This window comes from Coturnix japonica, chromosome 3 (assembly GCF_054131305.1).
Source record: "Coturnix japonica strain WE chromosome 3, WE-NBRP24, whole genome shotgun sequence".
Classification (NCBI taxonomy): Eukaryota; Metazoa; Chordata; class Aves; order Galliformes; family Phasianidae; genus Coturnix; species Coturnix japonica.
Window position 1 is genome coordinate 18,024,436 of NC_140665.1, and position 22,949 is coordinate 18,047,384.

General features: G+C 42.7%; 1 protein-coding gene across 3 annotated transcripts; it reads left to right on the forward strand.

The window, feature by feature from the left end:
* The first annotated feature begins 170 nt into the window (after positions 1-170).
* DTL (denticleless E3 ubiquitin protein ligase adapter) lies at positions 171-22,340 on the forward strand. Of its 3 annotated transcripts, none has more exons than XM_015857354.3 (15): positions 171-276; positions 419-544; positions 1,363-1,461; positions 1,789-1,850; positions 1,942-2,062; positions 2,490-2,555; positions 3,292-3,407; positions 4,198-4,271; positions 5,475-5,578; positions 6,234-6,338; positions 8,849-8,961; positions 12,886-12,975; positions 14,731-14,869; positions 18,835-19,676; positions 20,886-22,340. In XM_015857354.3, the coding sequence occupies exons 1-15, from the start codon at positions 219-221 to the stop codon at positions 20,949-20,951; spliced, it is 2,181 nt and encodes a 726-aa protein (XP_015712840.2). In that variant the 5' UTR covers positions 171-218; the 3' UTR covers positions 20,952-22,340. The 3 variants fall into 3 exon arrangements, with proteins under 3 accessions (XP_015712840.2, XP_015712841.2, XP_085399043.1); XM_015857355.3 differs by having other exon boundaries at positions 171-258; XM_085542917.1 differs by having other exon boundaries at positions 171-251; positions 418-544.
* Positions 22,341-22,949: the final 609 nt, after the last annotated feature.

Here is a 22,949-nt window from a genome sequence, read left to right on the forward strand (position 1 = left end):
GCACGCGCGGCCACCCTCCCGCCACACCGACCCTGCGGCGCACGCGCACTCCTCTACGCGCGCCAACAGCCGTTCCCGCCCCGCCTCTACTCCGCTGACCAATCCGAGCGGAGAGAGGGCGGTGCGGCGCGCCACGTGTTGTCCAATGAGGGAGCGGAGGTGCGTTTGGCGGGTCGGTCGGTGGCGGGAGTTTGGTGGCGTTCCGCGCGCTCTCGGCCATGCTGTGCCGTGCGCTGCTCCGCCGTGCCGCCGGGCACCGTGAGTACCGCGAGTACCGTGAGTACCGAGCTTACGGGCACCGGGGGCTGCCGTACAGGGAGCCCGCACGGCAGTTGGGAGCGGGGTGTGCGGCCCACGGGCCCTTCGCTTCCCAGATCGCGGTGGCCGGTGCAGTCACGGTCCGCTTGTCTCGTTTCAGGTCAGTCCTCACCGCTTCCACTGCAGCATCTCTTGGATGGCTATAGGTGCAGTAGGGAAGATGATCACCTCTCCTACGGAGAAATCGGAATGCCGGTCCCTCCCTTCGGATGCAGCTTTTCTTCAGGTACGGCCGCATCCTGGGATGCTGCGGTGTGTGGGTCCCGCTGTAAACTCGTTTCTGTTGAATGTTTCAAGATCTTTTGGCAAGCTTCAGTGTTAGCGTGTGCTGATAACAGGGAACGTGCACCTCCACGTCCTACATGTTGGGTCTTCACAGAATCACAGAATGACCCGGGTTGGAAGGGACCTCAAGGATCATGTAGTTCCAACCCCCCTGCCTGGCAGGGCCACCAAACATACACCTTTACTAGATCAGGTTGCCCGGGGCCCCTGGGCAGGTCTTGGAGACCTTTAGGGCAGAGTGCTGGTGTGTGGTACTCTGGTTGTGCCATGGGGTTATTACAGAATCGCTGACCTGTCCCAAATTGCAAAAGACCCATAAGAATCATCGAGTCCAAGTCCTGGCTCCGTGCAGGACCATCCAGCAATCAGACCCTAAAGGCCTTTCTCCAAGGCTGCTCCTCCATCTCACTTCCAAGGAAAGCACTTGGGAAACAACCAAGTGGATGGACAGGTCATAAAGATGGAGGAAAGGAACTTCCATCAGTGCTAGTGAAAGAGGGCATTGTCTTAGAAGTTGCTCCTTGACCCGCTCTATTTCCTATATACTACAGTTTAAGAACGGAATGTCTAGAAATAAATGCTTGGCAATATTTGTGCATTTTGAGAATGGAGATCACTGTGTAAATGTTACTTTATTTTTTCTAGCTGTCCATTTGGTGTGCACCCCACTTAAAGTGCCTGTACTCCCCTAACAAAGGGAAGAGGCACAATTGTGGATCAGCCTTGTAATAGATGATTATGTTTCAATTTTCTTTTCAGCCCCAAATTTTGAGCACATATTGGCAGTTGCAAATGAAGAAGGGTTTGTCAGACTGTATGATACTGAAGCTCAGAATACCACCAAAGTGATCTTTAAGGGTAAGTGTTCAGTGATCTTCATTTGAAGTATGGGATGCGCTGGAATCAAGGAAAGCTTTATGCAGGCTGTTTAAACTCAATCTGGGAAGTACTTGCATCTTTTTATATACTTTGCAGAGTCCTGTTTACAAAGCAGCCGTGTGAGTGTGCTCTTACAAAAGCAATGGGAGTTGAATGGTTGAGTGTTTGCCTTGCCTGAGGGAAGCTACAAAGGAGCAACCTGTTTTCGGATTCTGATGTCTGATGTTTGTTAGCCTCCTGCAAAATACTGTCATGCTGTACTGGACATATGCACTGAACTAATTTTGGCTTTTGTTCTCTTGTCAGAATGGCAGGCTCACTCAAATGCTGTCTTTGATCTTGCCTGGGTACCAGGAGAGCACAGGATTGTAAGAAGCCTTTTCCTATCTAAGTTTATTCTTAATGTTTTGGCAATGGCGTGCAGAATATGATGAAAGCTTTTTATTCTATCCTCTGAAGGTCACTGCTTCAGGAGATCAGACAGCCAAGGTGTGGGATGTGAGAGCTGGGGAGCTGCTTGGCATATGCAAAGGTCACCAGTGTAGCCTCAAGTCAGTTGCTTTTTCGAGGTTTGAGAAAGGTAAATGTTGGCATTTCTTCTTGTCTTTTTTTCCCCCTTCTTCTCTCCAATTACCACTTCTATTCTTACGGGGCTAAAAAAGGGCTTTGGAATCTGTTGGTTGCACAAAGTACAGGTGGGCTGAGCAGTGACCTAAGTAGTGTTGGAACCTTGCAGTGAACTGATACTGTTTGTGTGTCTCTGATCTCAGGCAATTTTAAGACATGGCATTGAAGTCACTCAGTCCTCACTTACAAACATAAATCTGGAAATACTCTTTGTAAGCACTTTTTTCCTACAGTAGCACTAAGGAAAGACCATAAAGAATCTAGACAGAAAACACCAAAGGCCTGATTGTTGTAGTTCTAGGGGCACATAGATGGCATTGTGCTGGATTCAGTTCCTCAGCTCTTGGGAATTAATAGTGCTCTATCTCTCTCTCTCTCAGCTGTTTTCTGTACTGGAGGTAGAGATGGAAACATCATGGTTTGGGACACCAGATGCAACAAGAAAGGTAATTGAACTTTCAGATATGTATTAATAAAGCTCCATAGCTCCTGTAGAAATAGTGCTCCAATGTACTTACTGGAGTCATGCTTTTGATTACAGATAGGTGATACTTCTGTGAGAAGATTGCCAGGTAATTAGGTACTGCTTTAGTACAGAGAGAGGACGGAATAGGTAGAATAGATCAGACTGTGTCTAACAGGTTTTTTCACTTTGTCTCAGATTGGCAGCTCGATGTCTGTGTTGCCCAGATATAACCCTGTGTATTGTTTAAGAGATAAGGTGGTACAAAACGCATCATTGTGTAGGCCAACACTGAGATGGGCTGAGTGAGAGCAATTCACTCAGAGTCATTGGGAGGGGGTTAATCAATGCTGGAAAGTTTCCTACCAGAATAGGAAGGAGCAAAGGAGATTGTGAGTCCTGGGAGAAACTGAATGTGTTGCAGGAACGCCTACATGCAGGGTGATGGTTCTACTCTTCGGCTTCCTGGAGCTTCTCCCTCACCAGTCAGTTCATGCCCTCGTACTTCTCAGTTCCCTGCCACCCGCAGTTTTCTGGAATGTGTCTCATCATTTTGGTACATAACTAGCAGTTGATGTTTTCAGAATACATTACTGATTTTGAAAGCTTGTCTCAGCTGCTTTTTAGGATTTATTCCAAGCTGCTGCCCGTTAACGTGAAAATGGTGGCAAAATCAAATAGGTGTGGAAACTGACAATTTGTATGTATTTGTCTTTCAGATGGATTTTACAGGCAGGTGAATCAAATCAGTGGGGCACACAACGTGGTTGACAAGCAGACTCCTTCCAAGCTGAGGAAGAAGAGGCAGAACACAAGAGGACTTGCTCCCTTAGTGGTAGGTGCCAGGAAGACAGGCAGAACAGAGACCTCTGCTCTGAGGACAGTGTCATGCATAGTGGCTTTCCTAAGTAATTGCAGTGAGAAATATTTGGCTTGAATTCTGTAAACACTCTAATTTGTTTTTGCAGAGTTAGGTTTTTGTGTCATGGTCACTTGCTCTGGCTAATTTTAGACATTGTTTTCTAATAACTTACATGCCATCAGAGCTGTCTTTGTGTAAATACCATGTGAAAATACATCTGTTTTTTCCAGAGAGAAAATGAGTGGCTACATTTTCTGCTTTTGAAGGGTGGGAAAGGAAGGGCTCCAATTTTTTTTTCCTTTCTTTCCCTTTTTATTCCCTCCACAGTACACCTCCCAAATGTGACCACATAAACAACAGCCTCTCATTCCTGAATAAGATCTCTTATTCCATCTATTAAATGCTCTCATGGAACTCTCTTTTTTCTGACCTGTGAGGTGTAATCTTATGCTGACCAATTCCTGTGGTCCTTTAACCACAATGCTGGGCAGGGTTAAAGGATTATTGTCTCCTAAATGAAATCTAGTATTCCACCTTCTCCTGCCTGCAGTGAGCAACTTGCTGGAGAACACAAAGCAGACTCTAGCAGGAGGGAGCCTGAGAAGCTCAGGCTAATTGTAGAGCAAAACTCAGGCTGGCCTATGGACAAGAAAAGTGTAGATTGCTGGAGAGGTGGTGTCCTCAATATTCACTTGGCCTTCAGCTTAGCAGCAAGACTCTGTTGACCATGAAAGGAAACGAAGTTCTTTTTTCTCTCCTCAAGGATTTCCAGCAGAGTGTAACTGTGGTGCTGCTTCAAGATGAACATACCCTTATCTCTGCAGGAGCTGTTGATGGGTAAGAAAGGAAGATACATGCTTTTCTGTTTGTTTTTCTTAGTGACACAGAAAGATTGGGAGGTTCTTTGTCTAAGGTCACAGTGGCTCGCAAAGCTACAATTACTACATAGCTTGCTCCAAAAGTAATGCCTCCTGTTTATTTCCATGAAAACTAACAGGTACATAGAGCACAGTTACGCTATTTGATAGAGCAAATTCTCATCTACAAAACACTGCTTTCCAACATAGTCACTGCCATTAGCTATGTATTTTTCCCAGTGATGAGCAGGATCCTGCATGCTGTGCTCATAAGTATCTGCACCAGTAGGGGTGACCCACTGTTGCTGTCGCCACTGCTGAAACATACCTCTTACCTCCTCAGTGTGCTCGCATCAACCATTTGGACTCCAACGTCCTCTGACATGAATCAACGTAATAAATAGAATGCATTACTTTTGGGGTATCCCTAGTATTAGAATAGAGTTAGCAGAACCTGCTGCCAGCTTGCATTGCCAAAGCTGAATAGTTCTTTCCTTCCTTACCCAAGACTGCTGTGCCTAAATGGTAAATATTAACTTTAGTATAGCTATGGGGCAATGTGGATGGCAAGCAAGCAGACTATTGTTAGGCAGAGAGCTGTTCTGGGATGTGAGGAGGAGACTGGGGCTTTAAATTTGTATGGGTGTACTTGAGAAAATGTTGTGTTGAGTTACAAAGGATACATTCTTTTTGATGCCAGATCTGTTGCAGCATCTTGGAGCTCAGGAAAATATCTTGCTTTTCAGTACAGAGATTAATCTTTCAGGTCTTTCATGTTTCACTGTGGCCAGAGCCTTTCTGAGACACATAATATTGACTCTCCATCCCATGGTTCGTGATAGAGACTTGCTCCTAGAGAGCAAGAGAAACCTCAAAGGGCTTCATTTTAAAAAAATGGAATATAAAAGCATCTTTGTTATGTCTTTTACTAGTTGAGGAAAGTTGGCTTGTGGGCTTGTGTTTTGTGTTGTATTAGTTACACAAAACAATGCTGCTTCCTCATCCATGCCAGCAGAACAAATGTGCTTTCAGCTCTGCTCCACTCTTGCTCCATTGTGCCATCACTGAACAATCCTTATTAATGGGCAGCCTGTCTTCCTATGTTTTTAGAAGGCTTTGTCTGCACTGCAAAAGAAGGTTTGACTTTTGGCAAGTTGTAGACACCTATACTCATATATTTCAGTGTGATCAAAGTATGGGACTTGCGCAAGAACTATGCTGCTTACCGTCAGGATCCTGTGCCTCTGAAGTCTTTTTTCTATCCTGGCACCAGCACTCGCAAGCTGGGTGAGTTAATGGATAGTTCAACTCTATTTGCACTGTATCTTGCAAAGACAACAGCGAGGAAGGGTTTTTACATTGTAACCTTTGAGAGCGTACTTGAAACTGTTCAGTGCAAAACTGATACTGTTACACCTTACAGTATGACATAGTTATTGCTCTCAACCTGTCTAATAGCCCTCTTGATGTAGTAATGGTCATTATTATTCCCAATAACATGAGGGAAATCTTTGAGGAGCTGACAATGAAATAACTTGCCAACAGGGAAAGATTTTGCTTAAGCCTAAATCATCAGCAAATCAGCAGATGCTGTAAGCCATCAGTGCCACTAACCATGAGGATTTATGTGTTTTTAACCTCTGCTTCTACACTTGGATGTTCCTGCTATCCATTTGAAACTATCAAATAAGTGGCTTGCCTGCTCTGAAGCTGAGAATTCTAAGTAGCACTCTGAATCCTCATGAGAAAATGTTGGTGTTGTGCTAAAAACTTTTGTTCTCCAGCAAGTGTTCTGGCAAACAAGTCATCTTTCCAGTGACAGTCTCCTGTGTGACAGATCCTGTCCAGATTTCCCTCTCTTGACATTTCTTTGACAATGCCTGTTTTCCAAAACGTTTTGGTGGAGTTACTTATTGGGAATAACTTCTCTCTTTGTCTCTAGGATATTCTAGTCTGGTGTTGGATTCCGCTGGTGCTAATCTGTTTGCTAACTGCACTGATGATAGTATCTACATGTTCAACATGACAGGTGCAAAGACCTTTCCAGGTAAAAATGGTATTTGTGGGAATAAGCTGTAAAAATAATATTGCATACAATAAGGTTCCTGAGTTCATCCACAAGAGCAGGCATCTACTAAAATGAAGCAGCTGGCTTGCAGTAGCATTGTATGGGCATGGACCTCTGCTTTAAACTTGGTCTTGATCAGCAGGGAAAAGAGCACTGTAAGAGCTACAAGCAATGTGATGGCATAGATGCAAATTGCTTGCTCCCAACCCTAGGTATTCACAGCACTTGCTGGAACCCTGGTGGAGCAGTTTTGCTAGGCAGCTTAGAGATGGGGATGGTGTTATGGACTAATGACTGGCATTGCTAATGAGATATTACAAAGCATAGAAAGACAAGTTTCACTGCCTGCTTGAAGCAGTTTTGAATCTGATCTCTAAAGATTTTAACTCTGAATCCATGTAAAGGGATCACCTCTTAGACTCAGGTGTCTTAAATTTAATTTTTGTGGCAGTTTCTGGAAGAAAGCGTCCCCCGCATGTTGTGGAGATGCTTTGTCTTTTTCCAGCTTTTTAGATTCCTTCAGCTCTGTGTCTGTGACCTTTACATCAACAAGATTGTTCGCAGACTCTGGTGCACTAAAACTTCTTTGTCATAGGCCAATGGTTGTGTTTCAGAAAGCAGCCAATCTTATTAAATGCGTTCCAGACAGACATATGATTTAGTTTCCGTTGCCTTTTCTCAGTCTTCCAGTTAATTGCAATTAAATGAACAATGTGTTCTTCTGTATGCTCTTTAGGAAAGCAGGCAGTTGGGTGGGGATGCTGCCAAAGTGGAGAAGTAGTACAAGTACTATATATTAATAGGTCAGTTGTTGATTTAAACCCTGTGTGCCCTGCTGAGCTGTGGAAATACTCCCCTGATCTGTCCCACTTCCAAAGGAGGGTTGCAAATATGGGGAAGGGTCAGTATGGCAAGGTGTGTGAGAAGTGGGTGAGGTCCCTAGGTTTGCTCAGCACAGAGCAGAGGAGCTGAGGGAGACCTCATGGCGGCTGCTCCTCACAGGGAATAGAGGGCAGCACTCAGCTCTGCTCCCTGTGACAGCCACAGGGCCAAGGGAATGGCATGGAGCTGTGTCAGGGGAGGGGCAGCTGGGGGTTGGGGACAGGGTCTGCACCAGAAGATGGTTGGCATGGAGCAGGCAGGCCAGGGCAGTGGGCATGGCCCCGAGCTGAGAGTTGGACTTGATGATTATTATGGATCCCTTCCAACTTGGGATATCCTATGATTTCCAAGAACAGTTTCTGTCTGAGGTCCAGGCCAGCCTACCACCTACTTCTATGTTTAGCTGTCATCTTCTGCTGACTAGTGTCAGCAAGTTAGCAAATTAAATCCTGTACAGAAACCTCAATCTAACTGAAAAACACAGGACTTCTGGGGAACTGGCAGGGGATCAGTGAGCTGGCCCTCCCGCAGAGGGCAGCACATGCTTGTGGCTGGGGCGAGCTGCTGAGAGGATGCTAGGCCTCCTGCTTCTCTGGGCTGGTTCCAGATGGCAGCTGCTCCAATCTAATGTCGGGACAGCAGCGTTAGTTGGAAGAGGGCCGTGAGGAAATCCTTCAGTAATAGGATTTTCCTGTAACCGCTGCGCAGAAAGAGCTGCAGCTTAAAATCAAAGTACATTGTGGGTCTCACAAGGTTTCAAAGAAAGCCAAAGGCAACCATGTGTCCTCCAGTCTGTGGGTCACCTTTGTCAAACTCATGATGGAAAAGAGACAAAAAGTCGTCTAACTGACTGCTAACTGCTTGTGGAGCCTACAGTATTCATGGTGTCCCCGCTTCTGAGTGCCTTGTGCCAGGGCTGGCCAAGGGCGTGCCAGCCCCACGTGGTGCTAAATAGGGAAACTTGCCCTTTCCACCCTGATAAGAAGGCTGGGTGTAGCATGGCCAAGCGCTGCAGAATCACATTCAGCTCCTGCATTGGCCATCGACTCTTCCGGTGCTTGCAATAGGAAGAGCAGGAGCTATTCAGAGGCTTGAGGTGAAGCGTTACTGGGACGTTAAATATAGATGATGGACAAGTGTAGCTGACATGGCATATGTTTGGCTGACAAAGAGGCTGGCAGCAGGGGAAAGGAGTAGCCTTGGTTGCTTCAGTGGAAACTTTCTGTGCGACTGTCCTTGTTAACACAGTGGGTCTGGCTGGTGGCATCGGGAAGAAGGAGCAAAGGGTACCTCAGGTGATGTCTTGGCCTTGTGATATGAGTGGAGCTAAAGCTTTAATAAACCTAATGCATCTTAATAATGCTGTGAAGAGAGCCTTTTCTGTAAACCTGCTTCATGCAGGGAGATGCAAGGGCTCCTATTGAGTGATGCCTCCTGCTGCCTGCTGGCTGGAGCTCCCAGCCCTATAGCGAGGAAGCAGTACAACTGCTTTCTCTCGAATGTACATGGCTAGGCAGGAAAAGCCTGTCAGATCAGCCCTGCTTATGCAACCAACTCCCTCAACTGTGTGTTGAGTGCTGGTTTTATTTTCATTGTTTTTCTCACAGTGGCGGTTTTCAGCGGACACCAGAATTCTACCTTTTACATCAAATCCAGTATTAGCCCAGATGACCAGTTCCTGGTTAGTGGCTCAAGTGACTGCAACGCGTACATCTGGAAGGTGAGACGTTTGGGAGAAACCCAAGTGTGTAGCCCCAGGCTGGCTGCCCAGATCTGCTCAGCTCTTTGGTTTCATTTGCTTTTCATGTTCACATAGGGCACTCCCTGCCTTTCACTCCTCCTTAATGCAGCGTGGGGTTAGATCCTGGCATGTTGTGCTCAGAGTATATTGTCAAGGCTAGATCTAACTATTTAATGTAAAACAGAGCTAACCTCCTGCCATCAGTACATCTCTCATCACTGCTGATTATTGCAAGTTGCTAATCTTAATCTAGTTTTAATGGGCAGTACAGTTTTCTTTCGATCCTGTTGATTTAGGTGCCTGTGGCAAGTAGACAGTTCTTTATTCATATTTAGCAATGGAGTATGTCGGAAAAAAAACTTATATTTTAAGTATTTAAAGAGCACTCTTTTCCTCCTCCCTTTTTCTAGCTCTTGTTTCAGACTTAACTTTTTACCATACTAAATTTACAGTAGTTAAAGCCTTTGTATTACAGCAAGAGCTCAGCCAGAGCCTTCAGCAAAATTCCAAAGCACTGTCTGACAGCTGAGAGGCTTAGTCACTTGGCATCTTTCACTGACGTGTAGGAAATGCAAATGTCACATAGTTAATAGCAGGGACTTCAGAATAAGGCATGCTTCAAGTTCTGCTCTCCATAGTCTACAGCCATTCAGGAATAAAGTGGATTTCTTATCTCAAGTAGAATAAACAGAAGTCACGGGTAACTGCTTATTTCAGGTTTGGGGTAATTCCAGGAAATGCTGACTTGTTTATTCCTTTCATGATGAGTCTGAAAGTACAGTACGAAGCTTTGAGGGCAGAGAGTTGCCCTACTCTGATTGTGGTTTGAGCAGTTCGTCCCTTTGTTTCTGAGAACACTTCTTGTAAGCAGTTAGGTTGCTTACCCAGAAGGAGCAGAGTGCAGCAACATGGCCAGTCGCATGTCAGGCAGTGTAATTTTAGCCTTTCTCACTTCAGTGTGAGTTCAGCAAAAATACCTGTGCAAGCTTGGGCTGTGCAGCCAACACTCACGTGTTTGGACACTTTTGTAGAAAGCAGGCTGGAACTGGGTCAAGGCCATTCAAGGACAACACAGCATCTCAAGTTTTAAGCAAATACATTTAAAAGCATTTGCTTATGGGAAGCATCTATTTCTATTATGTGTGGGTGACAGATCATACTGAATATTTATTAAGTAAATCATCAGATAATCACTTTTAATTCCACAGTCATGTTAGGAAGTGGGACTTTCAGCAAAACTTGGTCTTTTTTTCTCATCTGCCATATTCGAATTCTTAATGTGTTTTAACTGTTGACAGATTTTAGTGACACCAAAACATATGTGTATTTTCTGGGAGGAGGATTTACTATACGCTGAAAATACGTGCTTAGATATTTCAGGAGCAATTAGCAGGTAATGTTGGAAAGAACTCAAAGAAGAGTACTAACTTTCCTCATCCAGAGAGGCATGAAAGGCTGACCAAGTCCTTGCTGAGGAAGGAAAAACAAAACTAGGTATTGTCTACCCAGATTATTTCTTTGAGGAACTTTGTAAGCAATGCCAATTTGCACTTGGGTCAGCAATTCCCAAGGAATACTGTGGCTAGAAGGTATTGCTGATGAGGATGCTGTTTCTGTCTGCTTTCACATATAACATCACTTTCAGACAATAAAAGCTCACTTTATTATGCTGGTTGTTTTAATTACTAGTCTGTTGATTAATGAACTGGCTCTTAAACAACTCTAGGACTGTAAAAGCCTGGGAGCAGAGAAGTTGTTCTCTGTAAATGGTACCTAAATGAGCTACCTCCCTGGTAATTAAAATCAGCTTTATAGACTTGCACTTCCATAGTTTCATTATCCTCCGAGTCCTCTGATGATCCTCTTAGAATCATAGAATCTCTTGCTGCAGAAGCCTCCATTCCTTAGAAAGCAAGGCTAAAAATGAAGGTTTCTGGACTCTAAATACTTTGGCATCCCAAGGACATAAGGAAATACAAAGCTCTTCCTAATGCATTTTTTTTCTAGCACCCAACAATGGGTGATGTCATTTAGCCTCTTCCTCCCTCATATTCTAATGAACACACCATCCTTTGTTTCACAGAATGGTAAGTTGGGTGTAACTGGTTTAGTTTATACTAATGCACTGTAACATCAAGTTGGCCCAGATGGAGGAATTTTCTTCCTCTGCTTTCCTTTCAGCAGTCAGTGACTACTAAACTGTTCTGTGTGCAGCGCAAGACTGCTCTTAAATATAAACAAAGATTTTCTCTGCACCTCCGTCACTTATTCCCTAAATAGGGATTTAGTTTCTATGGTATTACATGTTTCGTCAGAGACAGGAATGCTCTGAACAAGGCAGTTAGTGGATATTTAATCAGCAATTGCCTCTGCTAAGCCACGAAAAAGAAAACATGGCCTATTATGAAGAACCTGTTTATATCAGAAGAAGTTTAAGATGTAGAAGCTGGATATTCAATTACAGTTGTGCAGGTTGTAGGAGGGCATCCACAAGAGAAAATGTGTGTAAATCAGAAGCCTTCCCTGATGTTTTGCATCTCTCTTTGAAATCCATATGTAACATCTATTCCTTTTCCCACACAGTAAAGGATCTGTTCATTCACTTAGTCATGTATGCGAATCCCCCTTATAAATCCCCCATATAATGTCACGTTGAAAATGGTGACTCATAGATCTGGAATGGATTCTCTGCTGAAAGCATGCAAAATTTGGATATAATCTTTGTCTCTGTGTGTGTGTATGTGTGTGTATTTTCTTCCTTGTGCTACATAATGCTTAAACCTCAGTTGTATCTGTCACTTACACAAGCTGTAATTGAAGAGTAGTAATAAGAATAAAGATTAACAATAATGAGAAAGGTTTCTATGAAGGGCAAAAGAGAAAAGGACCCAAGTTTAATGAGCATGTGTGCTTTAGGGAACTTTTTAATCAACTCTTAGAGGCTCTCTTGCTCATTTGATTGGCAGCCACCAGTTCTGAAGTTAGTAAGTATTCATAGATTGGACTTTGTTGTTGTTGTTATTCATTTTTAAACCATTTGTTTTCAGATTGTTTTTAAAATAGCAGCTGAATATACTTACCTGTTCTCATTCAGAATGTGATCTTCCTAAACTTTTAAGCATCTTACCTAGAAAATATAGAGATACTACTTTGCATAGTGTGCTGTGCTGACAGCTCTGGCAGAAATCCCACGTGCAGCAGGAAATAAACAAGTGTTCCCAGGCAAGTGAGTGCATCTCATTGCTGACCAGCTGCTTTACCTTTAGCAGTGGAACACGAACTGATCCTTAGAGCCCTGTAAGTCCTTGTCTCTCAGAAGAAATTGGCAACAGTACGCAATGTGGGGGTATGTTCTGAGGAAGGAGGGGTGTTAGGATATCTTTGGTAGTCCATGAAGTGTTGAAGTGAAACTATGGACTTGTTCTACATGGGCTACTGATAAGCTGTCACGGAATAGCCATCCTTATTAGCACCATCCCTTTGAAAGTGTTCCCTTGCTTTGAGGCATTTAGTCTTTCAGAGTGTCTTGCCTTTGCACAGCCACAGAGCTGTGGTGTCTCCCAGGAGGGTACAACACCTCTCTAGGCAGCCAGTGCCAGAAAGAAGTCCTTGAAGTTAGGAATAGGGATGGAGGTCTGGATTTGCCTCTCAGCTGCAATGGACTGTGACTGTAGGCAGCAGGCAATTGGATTTATCATTTGTGGTACCGAGGGACATGGTTTAGTGGGCCTGGCGGCTATGGATTGATGGCTAGACTAGATGATCTTTGTGGTCTTTTCCAATCTTAATGATTCTATGATTCTGCGATCTGTCTTGTATGGTTCACAGGTGGATTGTGAAGGTCTTTCTTAGTGGTGTATGGGTCTTCTGATTTTGTACTTATTTTTCTATGGAATTTCAAAGGTTTCTGAACCCAGCCTGCCTCCACGGATCCTTGTTGGCCACGCTCAAGAGGTTACCTCCATTGCTTGGTGCCCTTCAGACTTCACTAAGGTTTGTTTTCTAGAAAACTGTCTTCATTGTGAAACAATAGATGTGCCATGGCAGCATTTGCTTTTCAAAATTACAACAGTATTAGTTTATTTGAGAGGAAGTTATTAGTTAATAACTTCCAGAAATGCTCATTTTTTGAGGGCAGTGAACCAAGTTTGTTACGTAAATGTAACGGAACTTCTTAATTATTCTTTAATTGGGCTATTTGATAAGACGTATCAAACTGTAAATGAACAAAGGCTTCTGATTAGAGCTTGTTTTACTGCCTGTGAGAGGCAAAGTTGTGAAAGCATTTTATCGGATCTTTCAAAACCCAAAAACTTGCTTTGTGGTTCCATACTCTGCTGCCTGACCACTGGTATATCTGCCAGTCTTGTACAGAGTGGTAAGAAGTATGCCCTTTAAAAATCATGTGGTCTCTTCCCTCATAACTGTTCTTATACTCAGAGTTGTTTTCCTAACAAATATTTGCATATACACCCAAAAATTCATAGTAAAATTGTCAGTAATAGTACTCCAAGTATCATTAGAAGGAAAGGAATTGCAGGAGGGCATTGGATTAAATGATTGATCTAGATCAAAATGAGAAGTAATTCTAATAAATCCTAGACAGTGCCCTAATAATAGTTCCTCGCACTTCAGTGTTATTAAGCAAGTCAGAGACTTTGCCCAGGTTTCACTGTAGCACCAGGTCTTTAGAAAAGCTTTACACAATGTAGGAGAATGGGAGTCTTGCAGGCAAACAAGGATAATTGTTTTAGCTATTTAAGATGTACAGTGGTACATGGATTGGCATTTTAGATGAAATCTATTGTCTGTGTGACCTAGTGTTCTGATCATAGTTTGGAAATGCAGACCAGTACAGCCTTTAAAATGTATACCAACGCAGATAAAAAATAGTTAGGCGCAGTACAGGACATGAAACATGGAGAAAGTGAGGACACTGTGCTAAGAAAGGTCAAGAAGCTGCTTCAAGTGATTTGAGAGGCCAAGTTGCTTTCTGTGAGCATAATATTGGTGTCACAGAGGTCACAGTAGAAGTACTTTCCTATCCAAGATTACTGTGATCTTCAGCCACAGCATTTCCTTCTTGCTGTTGATTCCCACGAGTCACCAGATAACCTATCCAAAGAGATCTGTACAAGAGTAGATTAAATGCTACTGCTTGTTTGAAATAGATTGCACGGATTGTTTTGGAACACGTGAAGCCACAGCAGGAATCTAGGCGAATGTTTCCAGCAGGGTTGGTTTCTCTGCCAGATACTGCTGACATCTGAGTCTGTAGAGATAGCGCCTACGGCTAATTCAAAAGCCTTCCAATGTCACCTTCTCTGTGCGTTGCGAAAGTTTGTCCTCAGGCAGAAAAGGTCCTGAATAACAGACAGACTGAGATGCAGGTGCAAGAAGTAGCATGGCTACTTTTAGCTACTGAGCAATGGAAACTGCAAAATATGCACTGGCCCTTCCTGAGCAGGCTGTCCTCAGTTACAGAGCTGTACAAGGCAGATGGTAACTAGGATTTTCCCAGAAGATAGATTTGATTTCCCCTTCAAAGCAAACACTTGTCTGTGGTACAGTAATGGAATAGAGTTGGGTTGTTCTGTTTGTTTAACGGGCAGATCTTGTATCCTCCCCATCCAGATTTTGCCCTGCATACATGTTGGTGTGGTGTGCTGGGTGTAGCTGTCCTAGCTTATTTGGCCTGTGACCCACAGAATGTGTCTTGGCCACTCCCCAGATGTACTTATATTGTAGATTGCCACATGCTCTGATGACAACACAGTAAGGATCTGGCGCCTACAACCTCATCCTGAGGAGGAAAAATCAGTGTCCAGCAAAGCCATGTTGGTGGGCTGGGTCACACAGAAGAAATCAGAAGAACAACATGGAGCAGGTAAGGCCCCTGTGATATCTTGCTCTGCAGCATAGCATCTGAAATTTGGCTGCTCACCAGTGAAATCCTTTGGCTTGTCCTAGTCTTCTCTTTTTTCATATTAGGCAGTAGTTCATAAAGCCAGCCAAACACTTCTACTTGTAAATACTTCTAGTACCACCAAGATGAGCTGGCTGAAATAGCTTACAGTATGCTGAAGTCTGCATGACCAGCCCCCAAAGTAAATATTTATTAATACAACTTGTCAGGCAGCCAGGTCTTCAGTGGGCATCAGCAGTGTTTGATAACTGAACGGCCCAAGGAGATGTAATGTGTACATGGACTTATTCAGGCAGTGGAGCTGGAAGCCAGAATCACCTGCTTCACAGTTGCATTCTTACAGTTCCAGCTAAAGAGGATTTGATCATTAGCTGTAGCAGCAAGTCATACTTTTTCAAATCAAATGATAACTGAGAAAAGTAAGATCATGCTCTTTTTCTAGTTTTGTATTTTACCCTTTAGAGGGCTGACTGCACAGCATGGGAACTCTGAATTGTTTCCTCCTTCCCAGTGGTTAAACTGTGGACAGCATTCTTTGCTGCTGCTATTAATTTTACATCTTGTTGTAACTGACTGTCCATGCAGACAAATGGCAGTTAGTGCAAGTGCTTCCAAAATGCATGTAGATGATCGCAATTGTGAATCACAATGTGATTTTAATGTTACATTATTGATCAATCATGTCCATCAATTCAGGTGTAATACTTTTCTACAATGCCCAGGTGATCAGACAAAAAATCCAGCATGCTCTCACAGCTAGCAGGCAGATCTCAGCTCTGCCACGCTCAGGAATATCTAAGGTTGATCAAGATCATGACAATATATCCATCTGAAGAACTGCCAGCAGGAAAATTCAGTTGTATGTCTGTAGTGTAGCCTTGGTTGTGAATTGCTGCTACTCTCTGGAAGAGGAGCAGCTCACTGGGCAGTACCCCAGAGAAAAGAAAGGAATCTTGCATCATAGTGCTACTTTGACTTGCTTGAAACTTGCATTTTGTTACAGTAGGGTGGGTGAGAGGCAAATAACCCTGACAGAGAGAAATAAGGTGAGCTTCTCTGTAGTGTGGCTTTGAAACTGGTAATACAATAGCTTTCCAGCAGCTGTTGGCTTGAGTTCCTCTGTTCTACCTATCTTTTCTAGCCACTCTCTGAATAAATTTCACTTTGGCTAACACATATAAGGGCTGAAGGTCTCCAAATCCCACTAAAGTGATAATATTACATCTAACCTTTTGCCATTGAGTAACAGTCTTGCAGGAAGTTTGCAAGACAATAGCAGGGAGAGTGCCAGCTCTGCTCTGCCGGTGGTTTACGGTTTGTGTGTGCATTCATACTGCTTCAGAGCAGGCTGAGAAGTACACTTTGTGTATTAATTTCTGCAGAAGAGAAGTAAATGTGAGTCTAGTGTAGAAGTCTGAAATCCAAAGTGATTTGTATGCTGAAACTTTACAAGTTGGCTTCAGCAATTATACTAGAAAAATAGCTTATTTCTTGCTGCATTAAAGCAACACAGGAGGGAAAAGGAAGTGCACAGACACTGCAAACACAACAGCAGGCTTCCTGCTGACCTTGGCTCTTGAACACAAAGCACATGCTGTTAAAATATAGGAGTTATCTGCAGAGACTGATTCAGAGCATGCAACTAAGTAGTATTTCAGACCGGCTGGGATGAAGTCTAGGTAGTTCTCCACCCATTTGTGTGGAATGAATTGTGAGGCATAGGATGCACATTAACTGTTGACCTATATTATGGAGTGTAGGAAGCAGAGTTTCCTTTCCTTTGGAAACTGTTTCTGTGGTTTCCCTAATTTGCACTACTTTCTCTATGCTTTTGTGTAACCAAATTCCTGGAGCAGGTCTGCGCATGGAAAATTCATGACTCTTAAATCTGGAGGTTCATAATACCGTTCTAAAGAATTTGCAGCAGAGAAGGTGAGAAATTTCTCAGATATCTGCATTGGTGTTATTCAACTTGACTGCAGATACAGTATATGGAGACATGCAATGCTATGTGGAATGGCAGCATGAAGGGGAGCAGCTTGAGACTGGCTCAGCAGAAGCCTGATTAATGTATCCTTGTCTTAAGTTTGGGGATATAACTAGTTTGCTTTTTGCCATGACCCCCCTCCAGCTCTCATAACAGCTTTTTTTCTGTTATCCAAGGTCTCCACAGTGTAGCTTTCACATTGGTATGGGATTGAGAGTGCTCAAACCCAGCTGATCATGCCACATTTCTGCTGTGCGGATTTGTAGATGGTCATTAGAGAACGAGAACTGCTGAGCTTGCTTCTTTTCTTCTACCTCTAGGAGCTTAATTTTGAAAATGCATTGGGTTCCCCAGCTGAGATATTATTGTTCTGTAAGTGCTCATTAAAGTGAAGATTAAGAGACCCAATCTTGGCAGTGATTTTCTCTTAGTCCAAGTTGAAGTAAGTTATTATGAAGTAGCACATTTTGTCTGGAAAGGAGCCTTTAATTCTCTCTGCTTTTAGGTGATTTGTAGTGAGATCCATTAATATGGTGTCATATTCCTTTTGATCTCATGCACCGGTCGTTTATTTTAAAGGGCTAGATAATGTAATAAGAGGAAGGGTCAAAAGAGGCTTGTAATGGTATCAAAGAGTCATGTAGGTGTTCACTTGACATGTTGTTTGTGAGACAGCCCTACATCCTAATGAAAAAGGCAAGTTATTCACACTAGATTTCTCATTGTTGTAATGAAGTACTTTACAGCAGCTAATGTAGAAAATTATGAGTTTGGATTAAACCTTTGGAAAACTGAAAACAGTCAGAGCTCTTGTGCCTGGGAGAGGAAACGCTTGGAGTCTTATCTTATGCTATCTTATTTGATTGCATCACCCCAAGTTAGATGTGCAGGCATCTAAAAGACATGTAAATGTGTTCTCTGTTGGAGGGTCCTATAAAAAAAAATTCTCTAGTATTTCTGCAGACTGAGATCTTTGCTATATATGATGCCCGCTGTTACTGTTAAGGTCCTTGTGAAGTGTTAGGTGTAAAGCTACCTCTGACTATTGTATTAATAACCTGGGTTTTCAGAAGCTTCTGCTTTAAAAGCAGGGGATTTTAACAGCCTGACTAGTGAGCTCAAACACCATTATGACGTATTTGTCAGGAGGTCATTTGTTTTAAAGGCCAGTGACAGATTTTTTTTTTCTTGGGAATTTAAATCCTTGCTGGGGAGGTGAAGAATTTCTCATATGTCATTGGGTGTGGTAAATAACTGCCATCTTTGTCCTAAAATAGCAATGCAGAAAATTCTCCATCAAAAAGACAAGAAGGTGAAAGTATGTACTTTCCCATTCTCATTTTTTTTTCATCTTAAAAAATTGCAATTGTTAATGCTTGACCAGGAGCATTGATCCTGTGGCATGGCATTGCATAACAAAGCTTTCCTGGCACAGTTAGCTATGGGACCTGCTAATTGTACCTTTGGTACCTTTGTCCCTTAATTCAATCATGAAACTTAAAGATTGGGCAGATAGACTGACCAGCTGTGAATAGAGAGCCAGCCTTGTTTTCAGGCAGCTTCCCAAAACAGAGCTGTCTGGACTGAACTATTGCAAAGCTGCCAGCAAGGCTCGATAAACTTAGAAGATTCAAGATCTGTTTTGTCTATCCATTAGTCCCTCAGCTACAGCTTAAGTAAGGGTTCTAGTCATAGAAGGAATAGAAGTCAGACATTAAGCCAACGTACTGTATTATACTTAGCCAAGTGATACAGGATTATGTGGACTTGTATCAGTTTAACTGTTAAAAGAAGCATCCATGCAATCTAATTCAGCAGGGTATATCTGAGAATCGGGGGCAGCACTGAATTAATCTCCTAGCTGGGACAGGTATGAAAGGGCTGTTTTTAGTCTGCTGCTCTGTGTTTCTCATCAGACTGCTTATTTTTGCTCCATCAGCACGATCAGCCAGCCCGCAGAATACTCCTGCCAAGGCCTTCTCAGTGGGCAACCCATGTGCTTCCTCACCACGTCCAGCTGCCTGTGCTCCCAGTTATTCTGGAGACCTTCCTCTATCTACAAACACTCCAACAATCTCTCTCAAAACACAAATGGCCTCAGTCTGCACTCCAGCAAAGCTGAGTGGAGTCAGCCCACGTGCTTCTCCCAAACTGGCGCCTTCCTCCAAAATGTCCATTAAACACTGGATTGCCAGGACTCCCTGCTCTTCCCCAGAAGTAGGGAAAAAGACACCTTCTCCTAGAAAAGCCCTGGCAGAAGTCACACAAAGTCTCTTGGAAACATCTAGCACTCCTAAAGCACAACACTTACAGGCTGAAAAGCGTGCCAAGAGAAGGCTGGACTGCAGCAAGGAAGATGAAGCAGGGCAGAAGTGTCTGCAGGCCTGTAGCTGTGTGACTGAACTGGACCATGTGGCTAAGAAGTCCAAGCTAAATTTATGTCACTTGGCTGCAGGCCAAAGAGCTTGTGATGAGGGCTCTCTAAGCCTGGCTGACTTGGATAATGAGCATGAAGACAAGAGCCACAGCCCAAAAGAGCTTTCTTTTCCTGGAAATCATGTTAATCCATCCGGCACTTCAACTCCCCCTCTTGTTTTACAGTCTCCCAATGAGAGACACTCAGATGTAGTAGATAAAGAGAATAGTTCACCAGAAAGAAGAAACTGGCTGTCTGCTCTGGGAGAGAGGCTACGGACTGGCAAAGCTGGCAGCCCCCCATCATCTTACAACTCCAGTGCAAAACGTCAAGAGGCTGCGGTAGCGACCACCTCACCAAAAGCTGTAAGTAGGATGATCAGGGGCAGTGGTAACGAGAGAAGTTATTCCTAGGTACCACTGTCCCCTTTCTACACATGGTCAGATCTCTCTTAAACGCTTGGAGAATTGTCTGCTATCTTTAATTATGGACAAGAGATTATTTCTCGCTTAATAATCTAGGTATATTAATGCTGTAATACACTAATCCATTCTGTGCTGGAGGAGAATTCTTAAGATGGTCTTGTACCTCCTTTGAGAAGGACTTAGAGCACACAGAAGCTAAGAAATCCTCATAGCTCCCAGCTGGATGTTTGAAGGCTGTGGCTGTCTTCTGAAATACAGCTCTTCTCTGAGAAGTGCAATAATGACAGCACCTTTCCTGGCAGATCTACTGTTCAGTGTCACATCTGCCTGTTAATACTACTGAAAAGCCACTTGAGCACTGGAAGAAAGAGCTAAATTTTATTCTAGCCCAAGCAGCAGAGAACTTTTTACCCATGTTAAAACCGTGAGCTAAATAATGCCTCCAGTTCTTTCTACTGAAAACTAACAGAAAACAAAGGAATCGCAGAAGAGTCAGAGGGTGGGATTTGACCTACATAATCTTAGTTTTGATATATAAGAAACCTGTCACTGAGCTCATCCTAGGATCTGAATGACCTGCTTATAAAGCAGCTAGAGAAGTTGGCATGAGGACTGGAGGATTTAACATGCATACTGAGAAATTACATATTTAAAAAACAAACTAAACTCTGAAACTGGGCTCTAGGTCCTAAAGCATCTTTGACTGAATATTATTTCAGTGCTTTCCAAGTAAATTTCCAATTGTCAAAATTTCGCTTTATTTTCAAGTGAATGTTTGATGCTAGAAGTTGCTGCCATGTTTAGGGCCTGTTTTGCTGAAATATCTCGCATCTCTTTCAGTACTTCTACAAGGTGTGAAGTGTGCAGACCACCACACCTTGGGTCGCAGCAGTTGAACTCTTCATCTTGTAGTGGTACCAAGAAAACCTGCAAGTGCTTGTGATTTATGGTGTACCTGCTTAAACATAAAGACTAAGATTTGCCCTGGAGAGTGATTACCATACAACAATTATCTGTCCCACATAGTATATTCTAGCTCAGATTTGAGAAGCTAAAACTGGAGCAGTGATGGAAAGGAGACTTTAAGAATTCTGCAGCATACAAACTGTTAACTCAGAAACATGTCTTGTTGGTTTTGTTTTTTTGTAGGCTGTAACCACTCCAGTTTCCATGAGGAAGATCTGCACGTACTTCCACAGAAAGCCACAGAACTGACTTGAAGTTGTGTGCGGCTGATGCACCTGATGGATGTTGGATGTTGACACTGTGGTACTGAGACCAGATTTAGCACAGCTGACAGAGTAATATGCCAGCATTACACAGTTTGTTGTTGGACATCGGTAAACTCTTCTGTTATAAAGCCTATTAACACTTGAAATCCTCAGAGCATAGAAAATTAATATGATACATAGAGACTCATGCTCTTTTATTCATGTCAGGTAATGGATCATTTTTATAGAGAAAACAGTATTTTTTATGTGATAGCTGTTATAAAGAGAGCAACTGGTGTGATGCATATTGCTGACAGGCAATTTATCCCTCAATGTTACTAATCTGCCATTGAAACTTTCTTTATTTGAGAATACTGTGTGAGGCACTGTACCCTGCAGAAATGCAAATGCTGTGTCCAGAAGCCCATTCTAGAGGAAGAGCTGAACTACTTTATGCTGAATGGCATTTCCAGTTAGTCCTCTACTACAGCACAAACTACTCAATTCCAGCAAGGAAGTTTTGAATGTATAAATACAAAATAATTTTAAATGCCTTTGTGTCCATTTCCATCCAATCACACAACTGGTGATTATTGTCTAAAAGAAGAGAGGGTATAATTGAGTACTTAATGCCTTTACTCTTCTTGCCATTGCTTTCCTTCTCAAAGGCTGAAAACTTCAGTACTTACCAACGTAGTTGGCTTTTGGACCATCTGTACTAGAGCTGTAGAGGCCAACAGCTTTACACTTCTCTGAAATAAAATATTGGCAAGGTGTGTCACAAAAGTTATTGCCAAACAGCGTTCCATAACAAATGGTTGCTCAGTGACTTCTTACATGTTCAGCCTGAAGCAAAGGCATTAGTAACTGCTTATAAAATACCTTTATGACACTTTTACAATACAGTATTTATTAAATAATAGCTTGTAAACGTGGGGCCACTTCACATTTTAGAGAGCACTTCACGAAGTTTACAGATTAATATCTACATGCTTTGCCACCTCTAAGTCATTGGTACTGATACAACAAGATCACTAGCTGAAATAAGATCACTGGCCTGCTAGGTAATGATACTGACTCCAAAGTTGTTGCTTCCACAAAGGTAGCCAGTAGAAGATCTGTATCTTAGATTTGAGCATTTACTCTGCCTTTTGGTATGATGGTTTCTATGAACTTAATAAAAATAAAACTGCCATCCCAATTAAGTCTTTATACTGCAAAAGTGCTGAGGTCTTTAAAGGGAATGTGTTCCAACTGACCCCTGTTTTCTGACTGAAGTTTTCCCACCTACTTTACAGCATTGGAAAGTGCAGTAGCTGAAAGGATTTAGATGCTGATTTGTTTTGTTTGCTGTGGATTGTGTTTTGCAAGGCAATAAATGACATGAAAGAAACTGGCTTTTGTAAATGTTCTCTCACAGATACAAAGCAAAAGTAAATGGGTAAAGAAAACAAATACTAATCATCAAGCTGCAGCTTTTAGTATGAGCACTTGCTATGTATAAGGGCCAGAAAAACTTCCTCTTGTTTACTGAATTACAAGCCATCATTGTATGACCTTTGAGGAGATGTTATTAAGTTAGAAGAAAGCAGGAAAGGGAGTGTAGTTCTTTGGACATTTTTTTAGTAGTTCTTGATTTTAAAGAATCGCTTTTAAAATGGATTATCTGAATAAATAATAATCTGAGAAAAACAAGAATAAAAAATTATGTTAACTTAATATTAACGTACTTTGTGTAGATGGAAGTGGCAAAGAAATATAACAAAGGCAACTAAGGAGGTCTGTGATGTAATTCTGTCTTAATCGCAATTAATCAGAGAAACTCTTTAGTGTGCCTACAGACAGTTTTCTGTGCAGGATTTTTCTGTTTAGCTTGTAAATAACAGTTTGCAGAATAAGCAGATGTGGACCCTCTCAAGGTATTTGAGTGTTTTGTCAGCCATTTCAACAGTGATAGTGTTTTATGTTCCTCCATACCTTTCACAGTATTTTCCTCTGTCAG